Source organism: Triticum aestivum, chromosome 2B (assembly GCF_018294505.1).
Source record: "Triticum aestivum cultivar Chinese Spring chromosome 2B, IWGSC CS RefSeq v2.1, whole genome shotgun sequence".
Lineage (NCBI taxonomy): Eukaryota > Viridiplantae > Streptophyta > Magnoliopsida > Poales > Poaceae > Triticum > Triticum aestivum.
This window is the reverse complement of record NC_057798.1, coordinates 765,755,841-765,778,353: the sequence shown is the minus strand read 5'-3', so window position 1 is coordinate 765,778,353 and position 22,513 is coordinate 765,755,841. Positions and strand designations below refer to the sequence as shown.

The following is a 22,513-nucleotide window of genomic DNA, read 5'->3' as shown; positions in this document are numbered from 1 at the left end:
GCCTAGGCCCGCGCCCTTCCGCCGCTAGCAGGACTACTCTGAAGACAACGACGACACGGACGGCGACAACGGCCACACGTATGAGGTCGCCGTCCGGTACAAGTTAGCCACCTAGGCTTTTTCGGTTTTAGTTAAATGGAAAAAATATTGTCCGTTTTATATAAATTATGTCTGAACTGGACCAGTTCGCGGATAGTAATAAGGGAGCCGACCCTCCGGACCATTCCGCGGATAGTGATGCGGGAGCCGTCCATCCAACCATCCTGTCCGTGGACGGACACCGTGTCTGCTTTGAAAGTCAGCGTCGGAGATGCCCTCAGAGCATCTCCAACAGGCGTGCTGGATAAGTTGCCATTTTGGCTCGCGACAGGCCGCGTGGCGAGCTCCAGCAGGCACGCGGAAAAATTGGACGCGTGCGCGGGCGCCCGCCAACCGCCACTCTTTTCCTCCCGCTGCGCCTTCTTCCTCGCCACCTCCGGTGTCCCCCCTCCCACAACCGCAGCGCTTTCTCCCCCGCCTCTTCCGGCGCCCCGCCGCCGCTGCGGTCTTTTGCCCCTGCCTCTTCCAGCGCCTTGCCATGCCGCCGCGCCCCCGGAGTAGCTCAGGCTTCTGCGGCGTCCGCCTCTGCCCCTCCGGCGTGTATTACGCGGAGATCCGCTCCGGCGATACATGCCTTGGGCTCAGAACATTCGAGACTACCCATGAGGCCGCCCGCGCGTATGACACGGCGGCGTGGCGCCTCAGGTGGCCACGGGCGCAGATGAATTTCTTCGACGTGCAGACACGCGAGCAGGCGCAACAACTCGCGCTTCCCCCGCGACTAATCACCAAAAAGGATCACCGCCTCCAGCGGAGTCGGGAGCGCCGCCTCCTCGTCGCCGAGGCAAATGAGCACGTCATGGCGGTGTGGCACGAGCGCTTCCAATAGGATGTCGCTGCTGAGAACGAGTTCTGGGTGCAGAAGAGGGCAGAGCGAGCCATGCGTCGGGCGAACAAGCGTGCGCGGAAGGAACTGGCGGAAGCCCAGGTCGAGCTGGGACCTGCGTCGACCTGGGACGATGAAGATCCTCGGTAGCTCGACGCGTTTACGCCATCGGACTACACCACCGAGGAGGACGAGGATAGTTTTATCTAGTTTTTTAGCATCGTTTTATCTAGTTTAGCATCGCTTTATCTAGTTTTATTTGCATCGTATGAACTAGCTTGTGGTTTTGGGCTTGAACTATGAATTTGAACTATGTGTTGTTTCATATTTTGTCATATGTGTTGTTTCAAAAAAAATTCCAAGCACCGGCTGGTCGCGCGAGCTGGATTTTGTAGCGCCTGGTGAAGCGCTATTGCGACACGCTAAATTTTGCAGCGCCTGTTAAACCAACTACCCTCCTACAGAAAGAAATTGACCCTGAAGGCATGAACATCATTCAAATATGTAGCGTATTTTGGTATCTGCAAAAAGTTTAAATGAAACAAGATCGCAAATTTGCAATACCTGAATATTTTCCTGAAAGGTATAGCTATGCAATGCGTAGTAACACCAACAGTCCAACACCCACATTTGTATCTCTTTTGTGCCGATTATCCCTTCTAGTATATATACAGTACTCATTGGTGTTTAGAATCCTCTCCTTGGTATGCAGGCTTGAGCTTAGTCGCAGAGAAAAAAGGACCGGCCGGAGTATTACCTATGTTACTCCCAGTATGACTAGCCTGAAGCTTGCCGGCAGGAGCACCCCTTAAGGGGTATGATACACGCATGATTTGTGTTACAGTTTGGATCCAATCGGAATGTCTATGCTTTGCTGGTACTTTATTTCAAAGCAGAAAGGAAAAGAGAAATATGCAGAAGGAGGAGTCTTTACTTTGCCCCAGCCTCAAGCAAAGAATAACTACCTCACCACCTATGGAAGGGATGCTTTTTTTGTTAGAAGGAAAGTAAGCCAAAGACAAGCCCTGCTTTACATACCATACTAGCTAGCTAGAGCTAGCCAACAGTTCTACGGTATGTATTCCAGCAGCATGCATTAGTTGTCCCCCCTTCACCATATAGGCATATACAATCCATCTTCATTTTGGATCAGGACACAATATGCGTCAGCTTGCTGGTTAAGGTAGTATTTTCGACTTTATGATATTCTTCTGCTATACACATATGTTCCAGTCTCATGTCGATTTCTCGCACCTTATTCAGCTTCCGAAACAATGGGCATATGTGATTTTGCATTGACTAACAATATTTGTTCATCCAGAAAGCCATGAATACAATAAATCGCTCCGCTGCACTGCTAACCAGGTGATAGCAAGGAGTTGAAATTCTGGATCCATCTGCTTCTGTAGCCACTTACAGTGTCTTCATGCCTAATTAAAGATCAGGTACTTTTTTTTCTGGTTACTCATGCGTGCTATTCTCACAATCTAGACCAGTATTCTTGTGCTACCATATATGAGCACATGATTTATACTTTTGCAATATAACATGCATGTCAAAGATGGCTGTATTCGGTTTATGAAAAATGTTTCATGTACCCAACGTTAGTCGCTCGCCCCTTATTAACTACTCAAAAAAAAGGTTTATAATATGCATGGACTAACAGTGTTTGTGCACGCGGTGACGCTCTTTGTAGCTAAGCTAGGGGCTATAGACCAAAATAATTTGGAGTTTCATCTGAAGATGCATATGGGTTAAATTCCTGGAGCTCCCAACTGTCTTGGCTGGTCCTTGACACGCAATTTCAACATGCCTCACAAGGTATAAAGATGCATGCTACAAACTAGGCCATGTAGCATTATTATCCCAGTGTTTTCTGACCTCAACTAATTGCCATCAACTAATTCGCAGATCGCCTGGGCACATGACGTTGGAGAGGCGGCGGGAATATTAATGTATTGTCTGGAGGACACCACCAGTGCTGCACACAGGACCATCTATTTTGATGGATGGCTTGGGCTGGCTGCATCTGCCACACTTCGAGCAGTAGCCCAACACCCTCAGCCATCTTTGCAGAATAAATTCAACAAGATCATTCACCTCGATTGCTCGAGGTGGATAAGTCGAAGAGCACTTCAGAGGGCAATTGCGGAGGAACTGAAGCTTCCTCCTTCTGTAATGGCTATTTTTGATATGCAAGATGAGATAGATGATTTCAGTGGGATAGATGGGAGCTCTAGAGCTGAGATTGGAGATGTCAGCCGAGAGATCCATCGAGCCATGCAAGAACACAGATGCTTAATTGTTTTCCACAATGGCAGCGACAACACAATTGACTTGAATGATCTTGGTATTCCTCGACCTGGATGGTTTGATACTAGAATACTATGGTCTTTTAGGGGGAGGCTGCGAACCAATCTAGGAATAAAGCAAAAGGTGGATAATTCACATCTTTTTCTTGATACTGACTGTGATAAGTGTCCACCCGACTGGGATTCTTGTATACGGGAAGAGGCTAGGGAAATTGCCCAATGCACATGTAGGCCTGCCGTTACCACTAAAATAGCTGAAGAGTGTTGCTTATATCTGTTATCATTAAGTTCTCGGGGTGGTAACATCATGCACTACAACTGGGCCACCCATGCTTCTAGCTATTGGGTTTGTGATGGGATTATACAAGGAGATGAGGCGGACGAAGCATGGGAGGTTGCGGATTCTCTGCGTCAACAAATCCGTGTAGAGCATTATTCATCTCATGTGTTCTCGTCTTTTGGTAATGAGCTGAAGATTCCTCCGAACCGATGGGTATTGGCCAGGGATAACTCTGTTGTGCAAGGAAGGACAAGCATAAATACGGTGAGTGTGCATCCAGATTCAACGTCACTTTTTGTTGAGGCAGTCACAAGCGAATCTGATCCTCCATTAAGGTTATTACCTAATGACATGTTTCATCAATCGGACAACCTTCATGTGCTCAAATTATGTCATTGCACATTCAGCTTTTCCTCGCCTCCTTTCCATTGTTGTCAGAACTTAAGATTCCTTGGGCTAGATAATTGCAAGGATCAGCGAATAAAAGAAGATGAAGAACAAGATAGATCATCAATGAAATTTTTTCAAAGCCTGTGGGTGCTAGACATATGTTGCACAAATTGGGAATTGGCTTTATCACCAGAGATAATAGAGCAGATGGAGGCAAACATTAGAGAGGTGCATATACATCGGGGGAGGATTTGGCGCCTCAATTTTGCGTGGAGACAACTTCAAAACCTTCGCAAGCTTAAAGTTACTCAGCCTACTTCCCCTTGGGAGTCAAGCAAAATGGATGAATTCACGGATATGGTGAAGTTGGAGTTCCTTGACCTGTCTGGGAATAGTACGATACAAATTTTGCCAAGTCTGTCAGGGGCAACAAGCCTCAAGACAATGGTTCTAGTTGGTTGTTTTGGCTTGGAGCATGTTGGACCTGAAGGACTCCCTCCATCACTTGAATCATTCAGATTAGATGCGGGACCTAAAGAAGATCATGGTAAGAAAGCCAATATAACTCGTGTCTCCATGGCTGGTTGTGCAAGATTATTTGACTTCACACTAGGTGGATCACTTCCAATGCTTGAGGAGCTTAATTTATCGGGCACATCTGTAAAAACACTTGACCTCAGGGATGAGGTGGTGCAGGTCCATTGTCTCCAGAAAATCATGCTGTTGAAATGTGAGAAACTTCATGCTATACTTTGGCCAGAAAAGGGGATAACTGAACTAGCTTTGCTATGCATTGACACGCGTGGAGGAGAAGAGATCGGAAGAATACCATCAAAGTTTTACAAGGCAAATAAGGGACATTGTGAAGCACATGTTGCTATCGTGGATATGCGATTCATTCAGCTACTGGTGCTAAGAAGTTGGAATGTGCGTAGAATGGATCTAAATCTCTGTATATCTGCCACTAGCACAGATGGTAGACGTAGCTGCAATAAGGGTCCTGGTAACAGTGGGAAAATAATTGCGCCACCCCAACCGAAGCCATTAATCACCAATATTTCTTACAACACCTACACTGATCTTGCTACTGAAAATATCTTTGCTGACCATTTCAATGGCAGTGCATGCCGATTTGAGCCATTTGGGTGCCATGTGGAGATTGGTGATGGAATTAACAACACCAGCGTGGAGAGTGTACAAGGAGTCAAGGCTGTTATATTTGTGATGAACAAAGTTGAATCTTTGAACGTGCATGACAATTCTTCCATCACCACTATTATCCCTAAACACATGGTGGCCATAGATGGGGATATACTTATTTGGCAACGTTTGAAGTGGTGTCATGTGGTGAGATGTCCTAAGATGCACACGGTCTTCACTAGTGATTACAACAGCTTCGTTTTCGAGGAACTAGAGAAATTTTGGGCGGCTGATCTCCTGATGGTGCACTGCATTTGGAGCAAAGGAAAGACGGTCCAAGGCTTTGTCGCTCCTTCATTCGCAAAACTGCGGAGCATACACCTCTACGCTTGTCCGAGCCTCACATTTGTCCTCTCACTGGCATGGTTCACCTTGAGCAGTTTAGAGACCCTCCATATTGTCAACTGTGGTAATCTCAACAAGGTATTCCCTGTGGAACCAGAGTTTCTAACAAGAATAGATACCAACCACCAAAAAGGTGCACTAGAGTTCCCAAAGTTGAAGCATATCTACCTGCACGAGCTCTATAAGCTGCAGCACATATGTGAAGCCAAAATGATTGCTCCCATACTTGAGACAATCAGGCTTAGGGGATGTTGGGGTCTCGAGCGCCTCCCTGCTGTTGGCCTAGACCGTCGTCCCATTGTGGACTGCGAGAAGGAGTGGTGGGAGAAGCTGGAGTGGGACGGGCTAGAGGCCCAACATGACCCTTCCCTCTTCGAGCCGCACCACCCACCATATTACAAGGAGCCCCTACCTAGAGGCTCAGTGCTCTGGTGAACCGACCTGACGCTGTTCAGGTACACATACATATAAATATGCTCTTGCTTGCTTTCGATCTTGTTTCATATAATAACAGACCTTACGTGGTACTCCCTCTGTAAAAAAAAGATGTTTTAGATGAGTAGAAAAAATACAGTAGAAAATACAATACATGGAGTGACAAGCCAACAACTAAGTTTATCCTGCATCAAATTCCTTGATCTACTCATCTATGCATCCGACAAGCCATTCATTGTGTTGTGCAGGTTCAGTGTTGGCGAGATCGACGAGGGCGACGTAGCTGATGCTACTTTCGACTGCTGCAGCTGTGGCAACGGTTCAAGTCAGTCCTTGGTTGTGAAAATTGTGGTTTCCGCACCAGCTTTATTGTTTCCAGTGAGAGGGAGACGACACATCGTCTGGGTGTGGTTATGTTTGTGCTTGTAATAAGAAAAGTTTGATGTGCATGTTGTCTGCCTACCACGGTCACACGAATCCCAGTGTGTAGAATTCTTCCGCTTGCCGAAAACTATGAAACATACTTCGTGTGCGATCGATTCAGAGCATGCATTTTGCTTGCTGTGATCAACTGACAATTTGTTTAGTTTCATTATTGAGTGCTACGTATGCATGGGGAAGGTGTCTGTTAGATACAACTGCAAGTTCCGGAAAGCATCCATCCCACTGAAGATTAAAAAAAATTGTGATGCTTTATCCCTTCCTTCCCCCTCCCCTCCCGCGTCGCTCCCATGGGCGACCGGGTGGGCTCAACCTAGCGCCGCCAGGCCCTAGCCTCCCTCCCATTCCCCTCCCCTCACCGCCGCCGGGCAAAGCCCAGTTAGCGTCGACCGCGGCTGGGTTTCTCTCCCCCCATTTCAAAGACGGCCGACATGGGCCGCTCCACTGGATCTGACGGCGAGATCGAGATGGGCGGCGCGGGTTGGGCAGCAGCTTGGTGTGGCTGCTGCTCTGGCCGTGGGCGGCAGCGCGGGGAGAAAAGGCACATGTGCGGTGGCCTGCCGGTGGCGTGGCAGCTACACTGTAGCTTGGCAGCTTTGCTCGCCGCGACGGTCGGCTTCTACTCTGGAGTTGGCTTGTTTGTAGGCGGACCATTTTGACCTTCATTTCAACCCCTCGCCGGCCGTATGCTACGTTCGCCAGAGGGCTGGTCCTCTCCCAGCCGTCGTCCACCGTTGAGGGACGACTCTGCCGCCAGGAGGGCCGCAGATTCATCCTTGCCTCCCGCTGTGCGTTGGTGTGTGCCACTGGGGAGATCGTCCCTTTGCCCACGAGAGACGAGGCGACGTGGTGGCATTACAAAAAAATACACATCCGTGATATTTTGAGCCGTACGAAATTTTTTCTGTCATACTTATGACACTTCTATGACGATAATTGTGACAAAAGCCGGTATCATGATAGATGTGGTGGGCTCCTACTTCTATGACAAAAAATCATGACAGAAAATGGGCTTTTCGTCCTGGGCGGGCCGAAGACACAGCTGCATGACATTCTTTGGGCCGTCCATGACGGAAAAAACCGTGGTAGAAGCGAGGGCAAGGAAAATATCGAGGCGTTACCGGTTACGGTGGGTGGTCGGGTCGAGCGATGCACGGAGGTTTGCACGTTTCTCTCGTACACGCACGCGTGTGGGTGCGAGGCATTGGGCTCTAACTGAACCCGAGCGACGCGTTCGCCTACCGAACCCGAGTGATTGAACTGCAGGCTATGCGTTACTGAACCCGAGCGATCGATCGATGGTTGTTAACTGAACCCGATTGAGTGATTCCTTCGCTACTGCTGCTAACTGAAGCCGTTCGATGCTGCCTCTGGATGAACAGTGAGCGTTGTTGGGGGGTTTGGATGAACAGTTCCCGGTGGGGGTTCGATGAACAGGACCCCCGTGGTGTTGCTGCTGGATGAACAGGACCCCGATCGATTGAGCCGGTTGGGCGTGGATGAACAAGACCCCGTGGAGGGCTGGATGAACAGGATCCAGTGGAGGGAAGGTTGAACAGTAGCCGGTGGAGGGCTAGTTGAACAGTAGCCGATGGAGGGCTGGATGAACAGTGGCCCGTGGAGGGGTGGTTGAACAGGACCCCGTTGCGAGGGCTGGTTGAACAGTAGCCGGTGGAGGCTGGATGAACAGGAGCACGTGGATGAACAGTCGCATGTGGTGGCTGGAGGAGATTGACGGTGGATGAACAGTAGCCCGTGGAGGCTGGAGGAGGTCGACGGTGGAGATGAACAGTATCCCGTGGAGTCCCGCTTTGCGGTACGCCACACCCCTCCCGATGAACAGGACCCCTGTTTCGACCGTAGCGCTTCAAGACAAGTCTGTTTCCTCCGTTTTTGCGGTACGCCACACCCCTCCCGATCAACAGGACCCCGTTTCGACCGTAAGAGGTCCAACAGAAGTCCGTTTCCTTCGTTTTGCGGTACGCCAGACCCCTCCCGATGAACAGGATCCCATTTTCACCGTGGCCGGTCGAGCATAAGGACGTTTCCTCTGTTCTGCGGTACGCCAGGCATCGTTTCCATCGGCTGTTCCGTCCAAGCCCTCCCGATGAACACGATGATGCATTCCGTTCCTACCCAGCCAGTTGGCTCCCCATGAACACGACGACGATGCAGTTTCTCAGTTCCGACCGAGCCATGTACACGTGACCTGGCCATACGTATACATATATGTTTGTTTCATGATGTTATCCTGTCCACCTTACTACTGAACTGGTTTACCAAAATGAGTTTCATATACTACATTGTAAACCTGTGATGTGTTTGTTTGTTTCTCTATTAGAACGCGGATAAAATATTGAAGAAGAGTACCCCGTTATGCAATGGTAAAGGAAGTAATTAATGCAGATAAGGTTCAAGATAGTGAGACATCCCTGTTGGTCTGCAAGAAAGCTGATAAAAACTATATTGAAGACACTGAGATAACCCCAAAGTCCTGTCTTGATGTAGTGTTCGAGTTACTGGATACTATTGCTGGCACCAGCTCTTCGAACTTGCTGCCTGAATCAGTTCGGCTTCTTGAGTCTCAACTTCAAGTTGAAAGACATCGATCAGATGTTATGCGCCAGGAAGCTATAGGACTGAGGAAGTCCCTGCAGAATTCAGATGCATACTTTCTGATGCAACAACAAGTGCTGGAGGATTTAACCGCCCAACAAGAGAAAGTTAATAAGCTTACTAAGCATCTTGCCAGCATTATGGGTACCCAGGATATTGTTTCTTGAGATCTTCTGAAGCGGTTTCAGTTCTGGACTTGTTTTGCTGTGGCACTTATATCCTGCTTTGTTCCCTATATTTGCACTGGTGGCGAACTTTGATGACCAGTGGATGTCATATGTGTAATAGCCGTGATAGCCTAGCATAACTTGCTTGCTTATTTATTTCCTTATTGTCTTTTTTATTTGTTTGCTTGTAGTCAGTGCAGTTCTTTTTTCGCGGTTTGCTAGTGGCCGTAATAACCTATTTTTAAAAACTAGGCCACAATAACCATGAGCTACATATTTATTGTAGTTACCATGGGCCTCCTACGGGCCGTAGAAACAATGGGCCTTTTAAGGGCCATAGAAACAATGGGCCTTCTACGGGGCGTAGAAACAATGAGCCTTCTACGGGTCGTAGACACAATGGGCCTTCTACGGGTCATAGACACAATGGGCCTTCTACGGGCCGTATCTTTAATGGGCCTTCTCCGGGCCGTATGATCGGTTGGCCAAACATGGGCCAATAACAGACCGCATTATGGCCGTTAACGGGCTAGAGTTGGAATCGTCCTTTCATGGGCCGACCATAACGGGTCTTCTTTAATCGGTCGTATTTGATGACGCTATGAAAACGGCCCAACGTATTAATGGGCCACAAACGGGCCGACTGTAACCACGGGCTGAATTTGGCCCACAAGCAGAAAATGACAGTAACGGACCATAAGTAAACGAATGCTGGAAATGAGCCAAAGAAGAAATGGGCCTTGAGAAGGCCGAAAGATAACATGGGCTGGAAATGGCCCAACGGAATAATGGGCTGTTAATGGGTATAAAGTGATACATTGTTCATTACGGGTCAGTTTCACCACATGCCGTTAATGGGTATAAAGTGATACATTGTTCATTACGGGTCAGTTTCACCACGGGTCGTTAATAGGCCAAGAGTTACAAAGGGCCTCATATGGGCCGAAAGACGTCATGGGCCATACATGGGACGGAAGTTAAAACGGGCTGGAATCATATTGGACGACCCAGATGACGCTACTGGGCCTAATTTGGATAGATCGTAACGGGCCTTGGGTTAGCGGGCTATAAATGAGCTATATGCGAACAGGCCGTTAACAGGCCTTCCGTGGGCTGGCCCGTCACCTTTTGACCAAGTCAAACGGGCCGACCTTTTCACAGGAATGGACCTATGTTGGGTCGTGCCACGTGTCAACGTATCATAGGCGCCTTCGGTCCAATGAGTGGATGACATCTGTCCCAACGGTGAGCCGACACGTGTTTCCTCCAGCCAATGATGATTTTACACGTGAAAAATCCCCATTGGTCGGGGCTGTTAACGGGTTATCGGATTCAAAACTGGACCCGATAACTTAACGGCGTTCCATTACGGTGGATGCCACGTGTCGATCACCCTTGACGAAAGCACTTCTATGACGCGCGATTTATCGTCATGGAAGTGGATACTTCCGTGATAATAATTTTGGTAATGTCATGGAACACTTCTATGACAGCACATGTATGACTATCTTGATTCTGTCATAAAATCATCATGGATGTACATGCATGACAGAAAACGTGACCTACTGTAACAAACACGTATCATCACGGAAGTGTATTTATTTTTATAGTATGGTAGCCAGATCTGGCCAACTCAGGGGTGGGTTTCGGGGTTAGGGGCCTCCCAGGACTGGTATAAGAGTGGTATCTTTTGCTCATCATTTCGTTCGTTGTAGTTGTACGTCTCAGGTGGGATGGTGTCGGGGTCTTGGATGCTGGGCAGGCGGCCTTGGTGGTGGGAGCCATGGGGTTCGTGGCTCGGGTGTGGTCTGGCTGCCATGGTCACGTGGGTGTCGTGTTGGTCAGGGTGCGATGACCGGTAATGGTGGTGCCGCGAGCGGTGCCTCCGTGTACCCTGTCTGGATGATGAAGAGGGCTTGCCGGTGTGAAAACCCATTCTGGCCCAGCCAGGTCGATTGTACCAGCATCTATAGTGTGATCCCTTTGAAGGCGTCGTCGCAACTCATCTTCGTTCCCTTTGATGCTTCGGGGAAAACCCCGGTCCCTGGATCGGGTGGTGGCGACACTTGGTGTCGTATCCTTCCTTAAGTCGCCATCTTGGAGCTCTTGGTTCGTCTTGCTTGGCTTCTCTTCGCCGGGAGAGGGCCCCGAAAGCCTCAAGTGGTGCTCTTTTTCCTACATGCAGTGTGCTTGGAGTAGTAGGGTGCTTATAGTCGTTCTTGTCACCCTTGTATCTTGCCTTGAGTGTGTGTGTTGTGGTGCCGAGTGGTGCGTGTCGAGTTTTATATATGTTGGGTTGGTCGTTGCTTTATATATAAATAAGTGGCAGCAGAAGAACACGCGTGCCCTCGCCTTAGAGCAGAATCGAGCGGTCTGTGCCATGGCGGGACTTCCCCCCAAGGAGGAGAAGGAGGACAACGACGGGTCAAACAGCTTCGGTGATGAGCAGATCCAACTCGATCCATACTATGTTTTCGACTGCTAATAGCGTTAGAAGGATGGCAAGGGCGCCGAGGAAGGCAAGGGCAGCCGTGTATGATCTTCTTCATAACTAGCATGTAGGTTCAACATGCCAAATTTTGGTAGTCCAATGGCATGTCCTGATATACTAGTCGGACGATGTGTGGATGCATCTACGTAGTTGCATGAATTTGTATCGATTCGAGGTATGTAATTGAGATGTCCGGTTATGAAAAGGGAAATTTGAGGTGTGACCAATCAGTGACTGTGGACGCGCCCGCGCGTGTTTAAATGGTCGGATTTGCCAAATCAACGGTAGATGCTCCAAGTCTCCTAGAATAACTTGGCTTAACCTGACCGGTCAACACAGAGCACTGTCAGACCACCGTTCGTCTTTCCTTGCATCGGCTCTACTACTGTCATTGTGCGGTCACTACCCAAACCGGCCGATTCCTCCTAGGCATGTACCGGCAGCTCACAAACGATCGACGCTTGAGAAGATAGATGATAAGCTTAGGTAAAAAAAACAGTGCACACACGAGGTATTTTTTTTCTAGCATCTTCAACTTCAAACTGCCTTCCTCCTTTTTTTCCTTCTTTTTTTTAGCAGAATCCGATAGACGATGCGGTATAGTGGCGCACTCCAACATGAAACTATTTGTTTTCAAGAAATTTATAGTTGTGCCACCATCCAGCTTTGAAATGTTGAGGCTGCTACTAACTTTGGAACCGATCGGGCGGTTGCGGCTATCAATGGTCGTACCCTTCTGGAAGGCACCGCTTTGGAGTCTTGGCTCCGTTGTTGTCCGGCCCGCTTCTCTAGGATGCTCATGGTGGAGGTCTCCATCAGCTCCAAGAGGTCTTCCTTGTTCATTTGTAGTTCGCTTGGTTGTCGACGGGGTGGTGTGTCGGTGTCCGGCACCTTTTTATCTTGCGTTGGATGTGTATGTGTTAAGTGCCATGGTGGTGTGTTTGTATCGGTCTTTCGGTTGTAATCAGTGATGGTTGCTTTATCTTCTATATCTAAATTGCTGCCGCCCACTACCTAATTTCTCTCGCTTCTCGTGCGGCCACGTCATCCCCGATCCTGCCGTTAGCACTCACACGGTTTTGCTGCCCCGCCCGCGCGTTTAACTGGGCAGGAACGTCCGCACGGTTTGGTTTATTCAAAGAGAAAAGGCCGGAGTACTCGCTGGTGTGCCAACAATGGTGCAAGCCCATGTAACTAACGGGACCTGTTAGCCCATGCAATCATAGTGGATCGCTTACGCTTCCTCTTTCCCACGGCGATACAATTGCAGTGGATCGCTTACGCTTTGCCTTCCCCACGGCCAGTCATATCGCGGCCGCCCCACCCGCACGCTCCATTCATCGCCATGAAACGGCAGCCATAAATCCACATGAAACGGCAGTATTCATCGCCCTCCATTATCTTGCAAACGGGAGCTTCATCTTTAAAAAGGCGTCCTTCATCACGCACGGCTGCTCGCGTCCCCGCATTCTACTCACCGACCAACCTCCAGCCCTCCACTGTGGTAGATGGATCATGGACGCTCCCTACTTTCAGCCACCTCCCTTTTTTCTCCTATCCTGCGCTACCCAATACGGTTGGCGGTGTGTTCAAGTAGAACGTGTCCTCGCCATCCAACGCACAAGACGTGGATACCTACCTATGGGACAACTTGCTCGTCTGCACAATAATGGACGACAGCTTGCCGTCGGGGACTGTACACGTCGACCTGACAGTGTTGTTTGGCGTGGCGGTAGTGCTGCTGCTAGAAGGCGCGGCAGGCCGACGAATTCATCGACGGGGACACATTCGTGTTGCATGTGCGGCTGCGGCTAGAAGGCGCGGCCAATTACGGCCGGATCATGCTATGGAGGCACTCCTATATATGACATGGAGTCTGACTATAGTGTCAAGCTGCACAAAAAAACCCCAAAAGAATAGGTAAGAGTTTGTGTTGTGAAATTAACACGTCAGATGTCTTTAGTGTCAGGACTTAGTCGCGAGGCCAACGCATCTATGCGGTAGCTTGAGAGGGGTTGATCGGGACGAGAGACGCAACACGCAAGACAAGGATTTAGACAGCTTCAGGCCCCGGGAAACATCATCCGGAATAGCCCTACATGCTGTTTGAGGCTAGGTCTCATTATACTCATGAGGGAGTCGCCGTAAGCCGGCTCTCCTCTTTATGTCTAGCCCTAGATATTGTTTCTTGTTCTCTTTTTCTTTGGGGAGCCCTGCCCCTCCTTATATAAGCTAGAGGGGCGGGTTACATATGGAGTCCAAATAGGATTAGGACTAGCCTACCTTCTACTACAAGCCGGATATAAGTCCGGGTCTTGATTCCCTGTAAGGGAGATATTCCTCACGCCATTCCTCTTTAAGTCGGCCCACCATCACATGAACCGGCCTACTGGGCCTTGTCGCCCATCTGACCCGCCCGCCGGGTCTCCAATAAATCATAAACCGCCCGGTCCAAGCGGGTCGCCAGTGAGTCGCCAAGCTCCAGCCGGGTCACACTTCCGGCCGGGTCATACTGCGGGGTATATCCCCGACATTAGCCTCCAGTTTAGCTTGGATTCATCCATGGTAAACTTATGCTGCAAAATAAACACAAGAACAAAATTGACAAGTTGTGCTCCGGGTTAATATTCTTGTAAGCCGGCACTTGATCATCCTTAAGTCCTTGTCATTTCCTCCTTCTAAAAAATCCAGGTCAATAGACCAACTTCATACTCAAATTGCTGACGTTGGTGTCTCATAGAGAAATATTGTGAAGAATAATACACTTGAGTCGGCTTCCAAAGAGCCGGCTTAAGAAATATTGGTTTTGAAATACTCATCTGATATTCAGCCGGTTTGAAAATATAGAACTTGTTGATCTATGATTTCCAAAATCACCAGGTTATAAAACTGATAATTCCTGGTTATGATTGTTTCCAACGCCGGTTCATGATTTTTGCCAATGTCGGTTCATGATTATTGATGACGCCGGATTACGATTGTTGCAGACACCGGGTCATAATGATTGGTGATGCCGGGTCAGTCTGGTTTGCTCAAAACTGAAAATTGGAAGATATTTCTCCCTTATATCCATATTACCTATAGCCCCCAAGTCTTGAACAGAACAAAGTGATGATTTGAGACTTGTTTCCATATAATTACTGCCACTTTGAAGAAATCCATATTCATCTGAGTTACTAGTAAAAACTGAATACTCCATATATGTAGCCCCCAAGTGCCGGGTTGTCATGCTTGCAGCAACCTGGGACTTAAAATTGCGTTATGCTCATAAAAAATTCAACTAGTGTAGCCTCCAAGGGCCGGCTCATTATGCAATAATGAGCTGGGACTTTGTAGATATAACTATGTAAACTTAAACAGCAATGTGTAGCCCCCAAGGGCCGGCTTAGTAAGATAATACTGAGATGGGACTTTGTATATAATTGATAATAACATCTTATAATATAATCTCCACCATGGGGCTTGAGCCCACGTCCACAAGGTTAAGAGCTTTGTACTCTACCAACTGAATAGTGAACCGTTCAATATAATAGATTAATGCTTGTGTATCTTGAATTTTTGACAGGAGCAATTGGTAGCCCCCAATGGCCGGCTCATTTAGAATATGATGAGTCGGGTCTTCAATAAGTTGAGCAAAAAATGACTTTGCATTAGCCCCCAAGTGCCATGGTGCATGCTGGCAGTGTCGTGGGACTTGTATATTCGATGTAATCTCGATTTGAACAATGTAGCCCCCAAGTGCCGGGTCATAAGCCTGCAGCGACTTGGGACTATTTCCTCTATTGTAAAATAAATCATGCCCATTGATAAAAATAATAGCCGTTACGCTAAAGTGACTTTGAAAACCTCAATCATAACACTGGTTATTGATAATCACAATAGAAATCTAGCCATGTTGACTATTCAAGATTTGAATATAATATAATCCGGTATGAAAACCTCAATCGTTCAATATCATCATGACAATCCAGCCAAGTTTGGCTATGAAAGATGTGAATACCTTATTGGTTGACAAGTAAATCCAGAGCTTAAATACCCAACGGCTCTTGGCCGATGACGATTTAATACACCTCCATTGTAAGCCAGAATTTTTATAACCCGGCGGCTTATAGCCTTTGAGAAAAATCCAGAACGGATAATCATTTTGAAGCATCAACGTTGGTAATGAGCTTGAACTTAATCATTTATATGTCATATTTCTGCAAATCCCGCAAAGAGTTTTAACAACATATGCCCTGGCGACTTAACGTCAAAAGCCAGGGCGGGTAACCACCCAAATGTAGTCTTATCCTGCACACAAGTTTATCACAAGATCCCTATGATCCTTTCAATGATACCGCCGGCTTATGTGACCCGGACAGTGAAGTTGATAACTCAACTCTGTAAGAGCCGGCACATGATATTTGTGACAACTCAAATACTTGCGATTGTATAAAAACAGATAAAAATTTTGAGGCTTCTGATTCGAATACGATCAGCAAACCGTTTCAAAGGGGTTAAGCTAAGATTCGAATACGATTATATAGCCCCCAGTGGCGTTGGTGTTACCGATCAAAGTGGGTATCGACAGCTATGTTCTCTTTGGTTCGAATACAACCTATGTTTGAACAGGAAGCCCCCAAATGACCTTAAAAGTTGTTTAATGACGCTGATTCAAATACGATCCACGTCGATTCCCAAAGGGGTTGAGCTATGATTCGGATACGATCAAGAAGCCCCCAAGTAGGTTCAGCAGTTTGCTAATCAAAGGGTATAGACAGCTATATTCTCTTTGGTTCGAATACAACCTATGTTTGAATAGGAAGCCCCAAGTGACCATATAAATTTTGGCATTGCGCCGATCAAAAGGGTACTGATAGCTATGCCCGATGAGCAGGAAGCCCCCAAGTGACCACAATAAAATAAGCCGTAAGTCAGGATACCCATGTTTTGAACCGTGCATCATGGCAGCAAGTTCCCTTTGGTAACCATTAATTTGTCTGAGATCTCGAACTTGCGAGAGATTACTTCTTTTAAACCGGAAATTCTTAAACCGGATATTGAGATCCTCAAAGCTTTGTAAGGGACAAATTTTACCTTGATCCGGATGTTGAACCGGTTTTGAGAGCTTCAAAGCTTTGTGGGAGAAAGATGTCTCTTGAGCTGTATTTTAAATCGTAATCTTTATTTTGAACCGGATATTTCTGACGGCCTTTGATCATTTGCCAATAAAGCAGTAGCCTCCAGAGCCGGGTTATCTTCCCTTCAATAACCCGGAGTTCTTGAATTCATTCTAACTGGCTAATTTTGCCGAGCCATACCATTGTAGCCCCCGAGTCTCAAGATGACTCGAAGTGTTGGCTTGAGATTCTTCATATTTGACCATATCAGAAGGTATATATCATTGGCGTTGATAGCGTGATGTGAATCCATAGAAGGTTGAGGTGACTGCGGCGGGTTATAAATGATCCCGTATGAACCGTGTCAGCAACTTGGCCAATGGTTCCTTCCACCTGGCTGTTTGAAGTTAACCAAACCGTAGTGCGGCGACTTGTGCGCCTGCCCATTGAGCCATCCAGTGCAGACGGCGGCTGATAATACATGATAATTTACCTCCAATTTGTTGGAAGAAAACCGGGCTTCCCAAGCAGTGACTTGCTCATACTGAATAAATAGCTCATGCAGACAGGTGCGACCAAGTGTGTTGATGTAAACCAGGCCGCGAGAGACAGACGGTAAAGACGACCGCAATATCTGAGGCGGCACAGACAGATAACCGGCCGTGGCGTTGTAAGCCGGTGCGGACGGTCAAGTTGTCCTCCTTGTTGTAAGCCGGCATGGTCGCGGGAGATGGCCACGGTGTTGTGAGCCGGTGCGGGAGTCCGTTGAGTAACGACGACCGCCTATGCCTAAAGATGTTGGCATGCCTCCATCTCCGCGGTATAATATATCATAAATAATTGCCCTGCATAAACAATATTGCAGACCAAGGCAAAGATAAACTTGTTTTTGACAAAAACAATATGTGGTAATAAAACAATTTTAGATGGATATTACCTGATTTGTTTGGACGATGGATGATCCGTTTTATGAACAACCTTTAGTATTTGCAACGGCTATTTAGCCCCTCTCCTCACAAAAGGGGATTAATCATAGCACTGTAGCCATCACCCACAAAATAATTCCCTTTCTCTTGGAGTATATAATGATTAATGAAGACCAGCAGAGGAGGCAGAGCAACAGCTGGCGACTTATGGCGATAGTGGCTAGTACTGCAGCAATTCAAACAGTACGCCTTATAATGTCACGATATCCTTATCAGTTGTCCACTCATCAGACAACAATAAATAATCCCAGGCGCATCCATATCCCCTTGTATTAATCTATTTGAGCCATCACCTCGTCAAGAGTAACATACACTAGTAACATACACATATCCTTAGACTATGTTACTACTTTAATAGTGGGTAGTAACATAAGTGTGGTAACATACAAAGCTTCATTTATTAGATTATAGACTCATATTGCATTGAGACACGTGATGTTACAGTAACTAGCTAAGTTACTAGTAGTACATCTCTCCTCATTAACTCACTGCCACATAAGCAAATTTGTAGAGTTGGACTCGATATTACTACCGAAGTTACTCCCACTGTGGCTAGTCTAAGTTTTCTTCATAACACAGCCACCGAAATTATGTATGAGACCACCTCATGCTTATTTCCCATGGATGCATTGGCGGGGACGAGGTCGGCAACTTGTGGTGACCACAATATTTCAGAGATGGTTTTCCCGTGGCGACTCGTCGCGGGGAGGCCTAGAGGTGCGAGGCGGCTCTCCAGTGGCGGCTCGCAGTGGCGCGTCACACTGAGACGGCAGCAGGCCGGCTCTCCGGCCACTCAAGCATGAAGCAAACCGGCAGCAAACCTTTAGTATTTGCAACTTTGGCGGCCTCGGTGTGAAGGAACAGAACAACGGACCTCGAAGGCAGCTCAGCACGAAGCTACGGCCACGCGCGGCAGAGGTGGACGGCATATTCGGCCACGGAGGCGATGACGGCCGCCGGCGGCTCGGAGGCGGAGACGGAGTAGAGGCAAGTTGTAGTGCAGAGGTGAGTTTTGAAAACGACTCGGAATCAGCCCACCCCCATGACCAAATTCTTCTCTGATTTGTTGTTGGTTTGACTTTTCTTCTTGTGCTCATGGATCAATAGATGGATCACTCGATGACTGTGACTTGGATGGCTGCGTGGGCAGCTCTCAATGGAGATGATTTGTAGCGGCGGCTCAAGGCCGCGGTGGCATGGCAGCTCACCGGAAGGGTAAGATGGCGGCGGAGACGCGAGGTGCCGGGCGGCCCAACGAGGCGGTTTATGCAGGCCGCGGCTCGGCTCCGCTGCGGCTGAGAGGGGAGCTGCTCACGGCGCGGTCGGAGAGGCGCGAGGCGAGTCAAGGCACTACCGGACTCACGGTCTATGCCTACGGCCAAGGGCCGTCGGCATAGGCCCCCAAGCCGTCGGCATAGGCCTATGCCTACAGCTGCCGTCGGCATAGACCCGTCGGCGTAGATGCCGTCAGCGTAGTCTTGTCAGACCGTCGGCATAGTAAAGCCGTCGGCATAGGGGCCTATGCCGACGGCCTAGCGTCAGCCGTCGGCACAGTATAGCCGTCGGCAATCTTTTTCGTCTGACGGCAACGGACGGCGCCGTCAAAAACGCGGACGAATCATGCAATGCCACGTGGCAGGGCTATGCCTACGGCAAAGCCGTAGGCATATTGCCGTAGGCATAGCCCTGCCACGTGTCTTCTTCTGGTTACTCCTGGCAGCAGAGGTATGCCGACGGCTTTGCCGTCGGCATAGATTTTCATCTATGCCTACGGCAAAGCCGGCGGCATAGATCCGCCACGTGGCGAGCCCTGGTGACTCCTGGGCTTATATATGCCGACGGCTTTGCCGTAGGCATAGTTTTTTTCCCTGTTTTCTCTTTTCCAATTCATTTGACAGCATTTCAAAACAGAACAATATGAAATTATGCAGAAATATGACAGTTCATCATCTAAACATACTCAAATTCACCATCATCATCTAAACATACTCAAGTTCATCACATCATCTAAAGATCATCACCGACTCAAGTTCATGAACATAAAAGTAGTGCAAGACATGAAACATCATAAAAGTAGGAATATGAAAGGCATGGCACGACGGCCACATGCACGGAATCATCAAGCAAGACCACCTCCGCCAAAACCAGCACCTCCGCCAAAACCACCACCTCCGCCAAAACCACCCCCCAAACCAACCACCTCCGCCAAAATTGCCATCGCGACCACCACCACTCTGCCAGATCGGAGTGACTGGGGTCGACGGAGCAGGAGTCGAGCCACCGGTCCCCTACATGTTTCAGAAAAGATTCTAACAGTAAATATGATATGATAGTGTTGAATGAACGAGAACTAGTTTGTCAGTAGTTAGGCAAATGTACTAACCGGACCATCACTGCCTAGTGCCACCCATTCATCGAACGTGGGCACGTGTGGGGGTTCTCCCGCAGGTGGTGGTGGGGGTCCCATTTGTGGTGGACCCGTGCCGTTACTCCAAGCCGCCAACATAGCCTGAATGTTAGTTAAACAAGCAAACTAGAAGATCAGAAGGAATGAAAGTGCAAAAATTTAGCTTGGTTTTAAGAGGGCAGAACTAACCGTCATCATCTGACGGTTGTAATCATCGTTTGCCTTCACTCGTTTCAAGTACTCCCGCACCTCGAGATTCCTATGCTCGACAAACTCCTTATATGCCTACATAATTTAGATTGTTTCTAAGTGAGCAATGCTGAAAATAAACCGAGAATGCTAGATAGAAAAAGATAAAGAGGAAGTACTTACAGCATGCTGGCGGGCTAAAGGAGTCTGTGAACGCCCCGTACTCTCTAACTGGCTCGGGTTGCTAGCCCGAAGCTGTGTGTACGAGATCGAAGGAGTGATCAAGCTGTCGAAACACGGATACCGGCCATTCTTCTTCCCCTGGATGGCCACCACCGCCGTGTCGTCGATCTGAGACTGGGCGACCTCGGCAACAGGAACATCCGGATGCAACTCCTGATAGTGATGAATGTAAGACCCCAGGTGCTCCTCGGTCTTGCCGTAGTACTGGCTCTTGCCCTCCTTGCGACGACTCCGCTCGCGGGCCAGCTTCCATGACTCCATGTCTGAGAGCGGCCTCTTCAACTTGTCCTCCTACAACGTCAAATAGAAGTTATCCATACATAAGAACATGACGGTAAAGAAGAACAAAAATGCATCATGCACATAGATATACCTTCATGGCCTTGAAGCTCCAGTGGTTCCTGTTTCCTTGGCCGTGTGTCCCGTCGGCTCCACGGTTAGCCCGGCCCTTGATGCTCTTGGCAGCAAACTCTGCATCGGCGCCGAGCCACCTATCCAGCAAACTCGCCCATCCGTCATGCCTTCCATAGCACCAACGAGGAACAACCTATGCAAATTTTGGAAGCATGACATGTGAGCACGAAACATAGAGTTGACTGCTTGAAACAATGAAAAGTTAGTAATAGTTACCATCATGAACTGCTCCCTGTTCAAGGTAAGTCGCTGCTTCTGCGCTTCACTTTTGGTCATCTTTTGGTGCAGGTAGTAGTGGTAGTACTGCAAGACGGCAACCCAGCGCACCTCGTACTGCAACTGACGAGCTTTCTTCTTTGCAGCCGCAAGCAAGACCACGTCGGCTCTGGCCTTGTGCTCGTCAAGAACTCTATAGAGTTGCTGCATAAACCAGAAGCAAACAAGGCATGAGTTGAGTGATCCAATGATAAACTATGAACGAAACTGAAGACAAGTGATTCAGAAGAGAACTTACCCAAAATTTGGTGATCATGGCCTTAGCGGCCGTCCCGTACTCCGCGTTGCTGCAAGCCTCGTAGTGGGCCCAGCTCGTGGCCAAAACCCGCAGCTGTGGGTCCCTGTCTGGCCGCGGGCAGAATAGGCCAGGCCAAAAGTGCTTCAACAGGACAGTGATAAGGCCGTTCGGTTTACGGCCATTTCCGCGAAGGATCCAGTTTCTGCAAAAGAATCAAATGATTGCCATGTGTACAATAAGAAAATGTTGTCATGTGTTGAAAATATGATTGAGAGGCACTTACTTTGTCCCCACAGGTTCAATGAGCCACTTGTGCTCCTCGATAGAAGGTGGTGTAGGTAGTCCGGCATTACCACGCAGCCACCCCTGCGGAGCACCCGGTGGCAAGTCACCCCACAACTCGGGATCAACCTCCCCTCCACCCTCCTCGCCCTCCTCCTCACCCTCCTCCTCGGCCTCCTCCTCCACACCCTCCTCCTCGGCCTCCTCCTCCTCACCCTCCTCCTCGGCCTCCTCCTCCTCGCCATCAGGAACATACTCCTCCTCCTCAGACTCAGAAGGTGCCTCTGTATGGGAGGGCATCGAAGAAGACCCTCCTATTTCGGACACGGCCCGGAGTTTTTTGCCCCGGATGCCTCTCCCCCCACCTCCTCCTCCTCTAGGGGCTCTCCCCCCACTGCCTCCTCCTCTAGGGTCTCCTCCCCCGACCCCTCCACCTCCCTGTGAGCTGTCATCCTCGCGTAGTCGGGAGGGAACCTTGTGGGCTCGTCCACTCCGAGTAAGTCCTTTAAATTTACTGAGGAAACTGGCACCGCTGGACTTGCCCATGATTAGCAAACTTGCATTGAGAAGAGAATAAACAATTAGTAAGGATATCAATTAAACAAGCATACAGGAAAAACATTAATACCAGAAGAGCACATTAAGCATACTATTTTAATGATCATTAAAAGAACTTACATTTTCTAGAACCCATATGAATCATCACTATTGTAATCTATTTGTGGAGCGGTCTCATCATCACTATCACGCATATCTTCTTTGTTGTCTGACGGAGGT

General features: G+C 48.5%; 1 protein-coding gene across 1 annotated transcript; it reads left to right on the top strand.

The window, feature by feature from the left end:
* The first annotated feature begins 2,633 nt into the window (after nt 1-2,633).
* LOC123042576 (uncharacterized) lies at nt 2,634-6,363 on the top strand. The gene is made up of 3 exons (XM_044465006.1): nt 2,634-2,746; nt 2,837-5,907; nt 6,136-6,363. The coding sequence occupies exons 1-2, from the start codon at nt 2,735-2,737 to the stop codon at nt 5,885-5,887; spliced, it is 3,063 nt and encodes a 1,020-aa protein (XP_044320941.1). The 5' UTR covers nt 2,634-2,734; the 3' UTR covers nt 5,888-5,907; nt 6,136-6,363.
* The last annotated feature ends 16,150 nt before the right edge of the window (nt 6,364-22,513 follow it).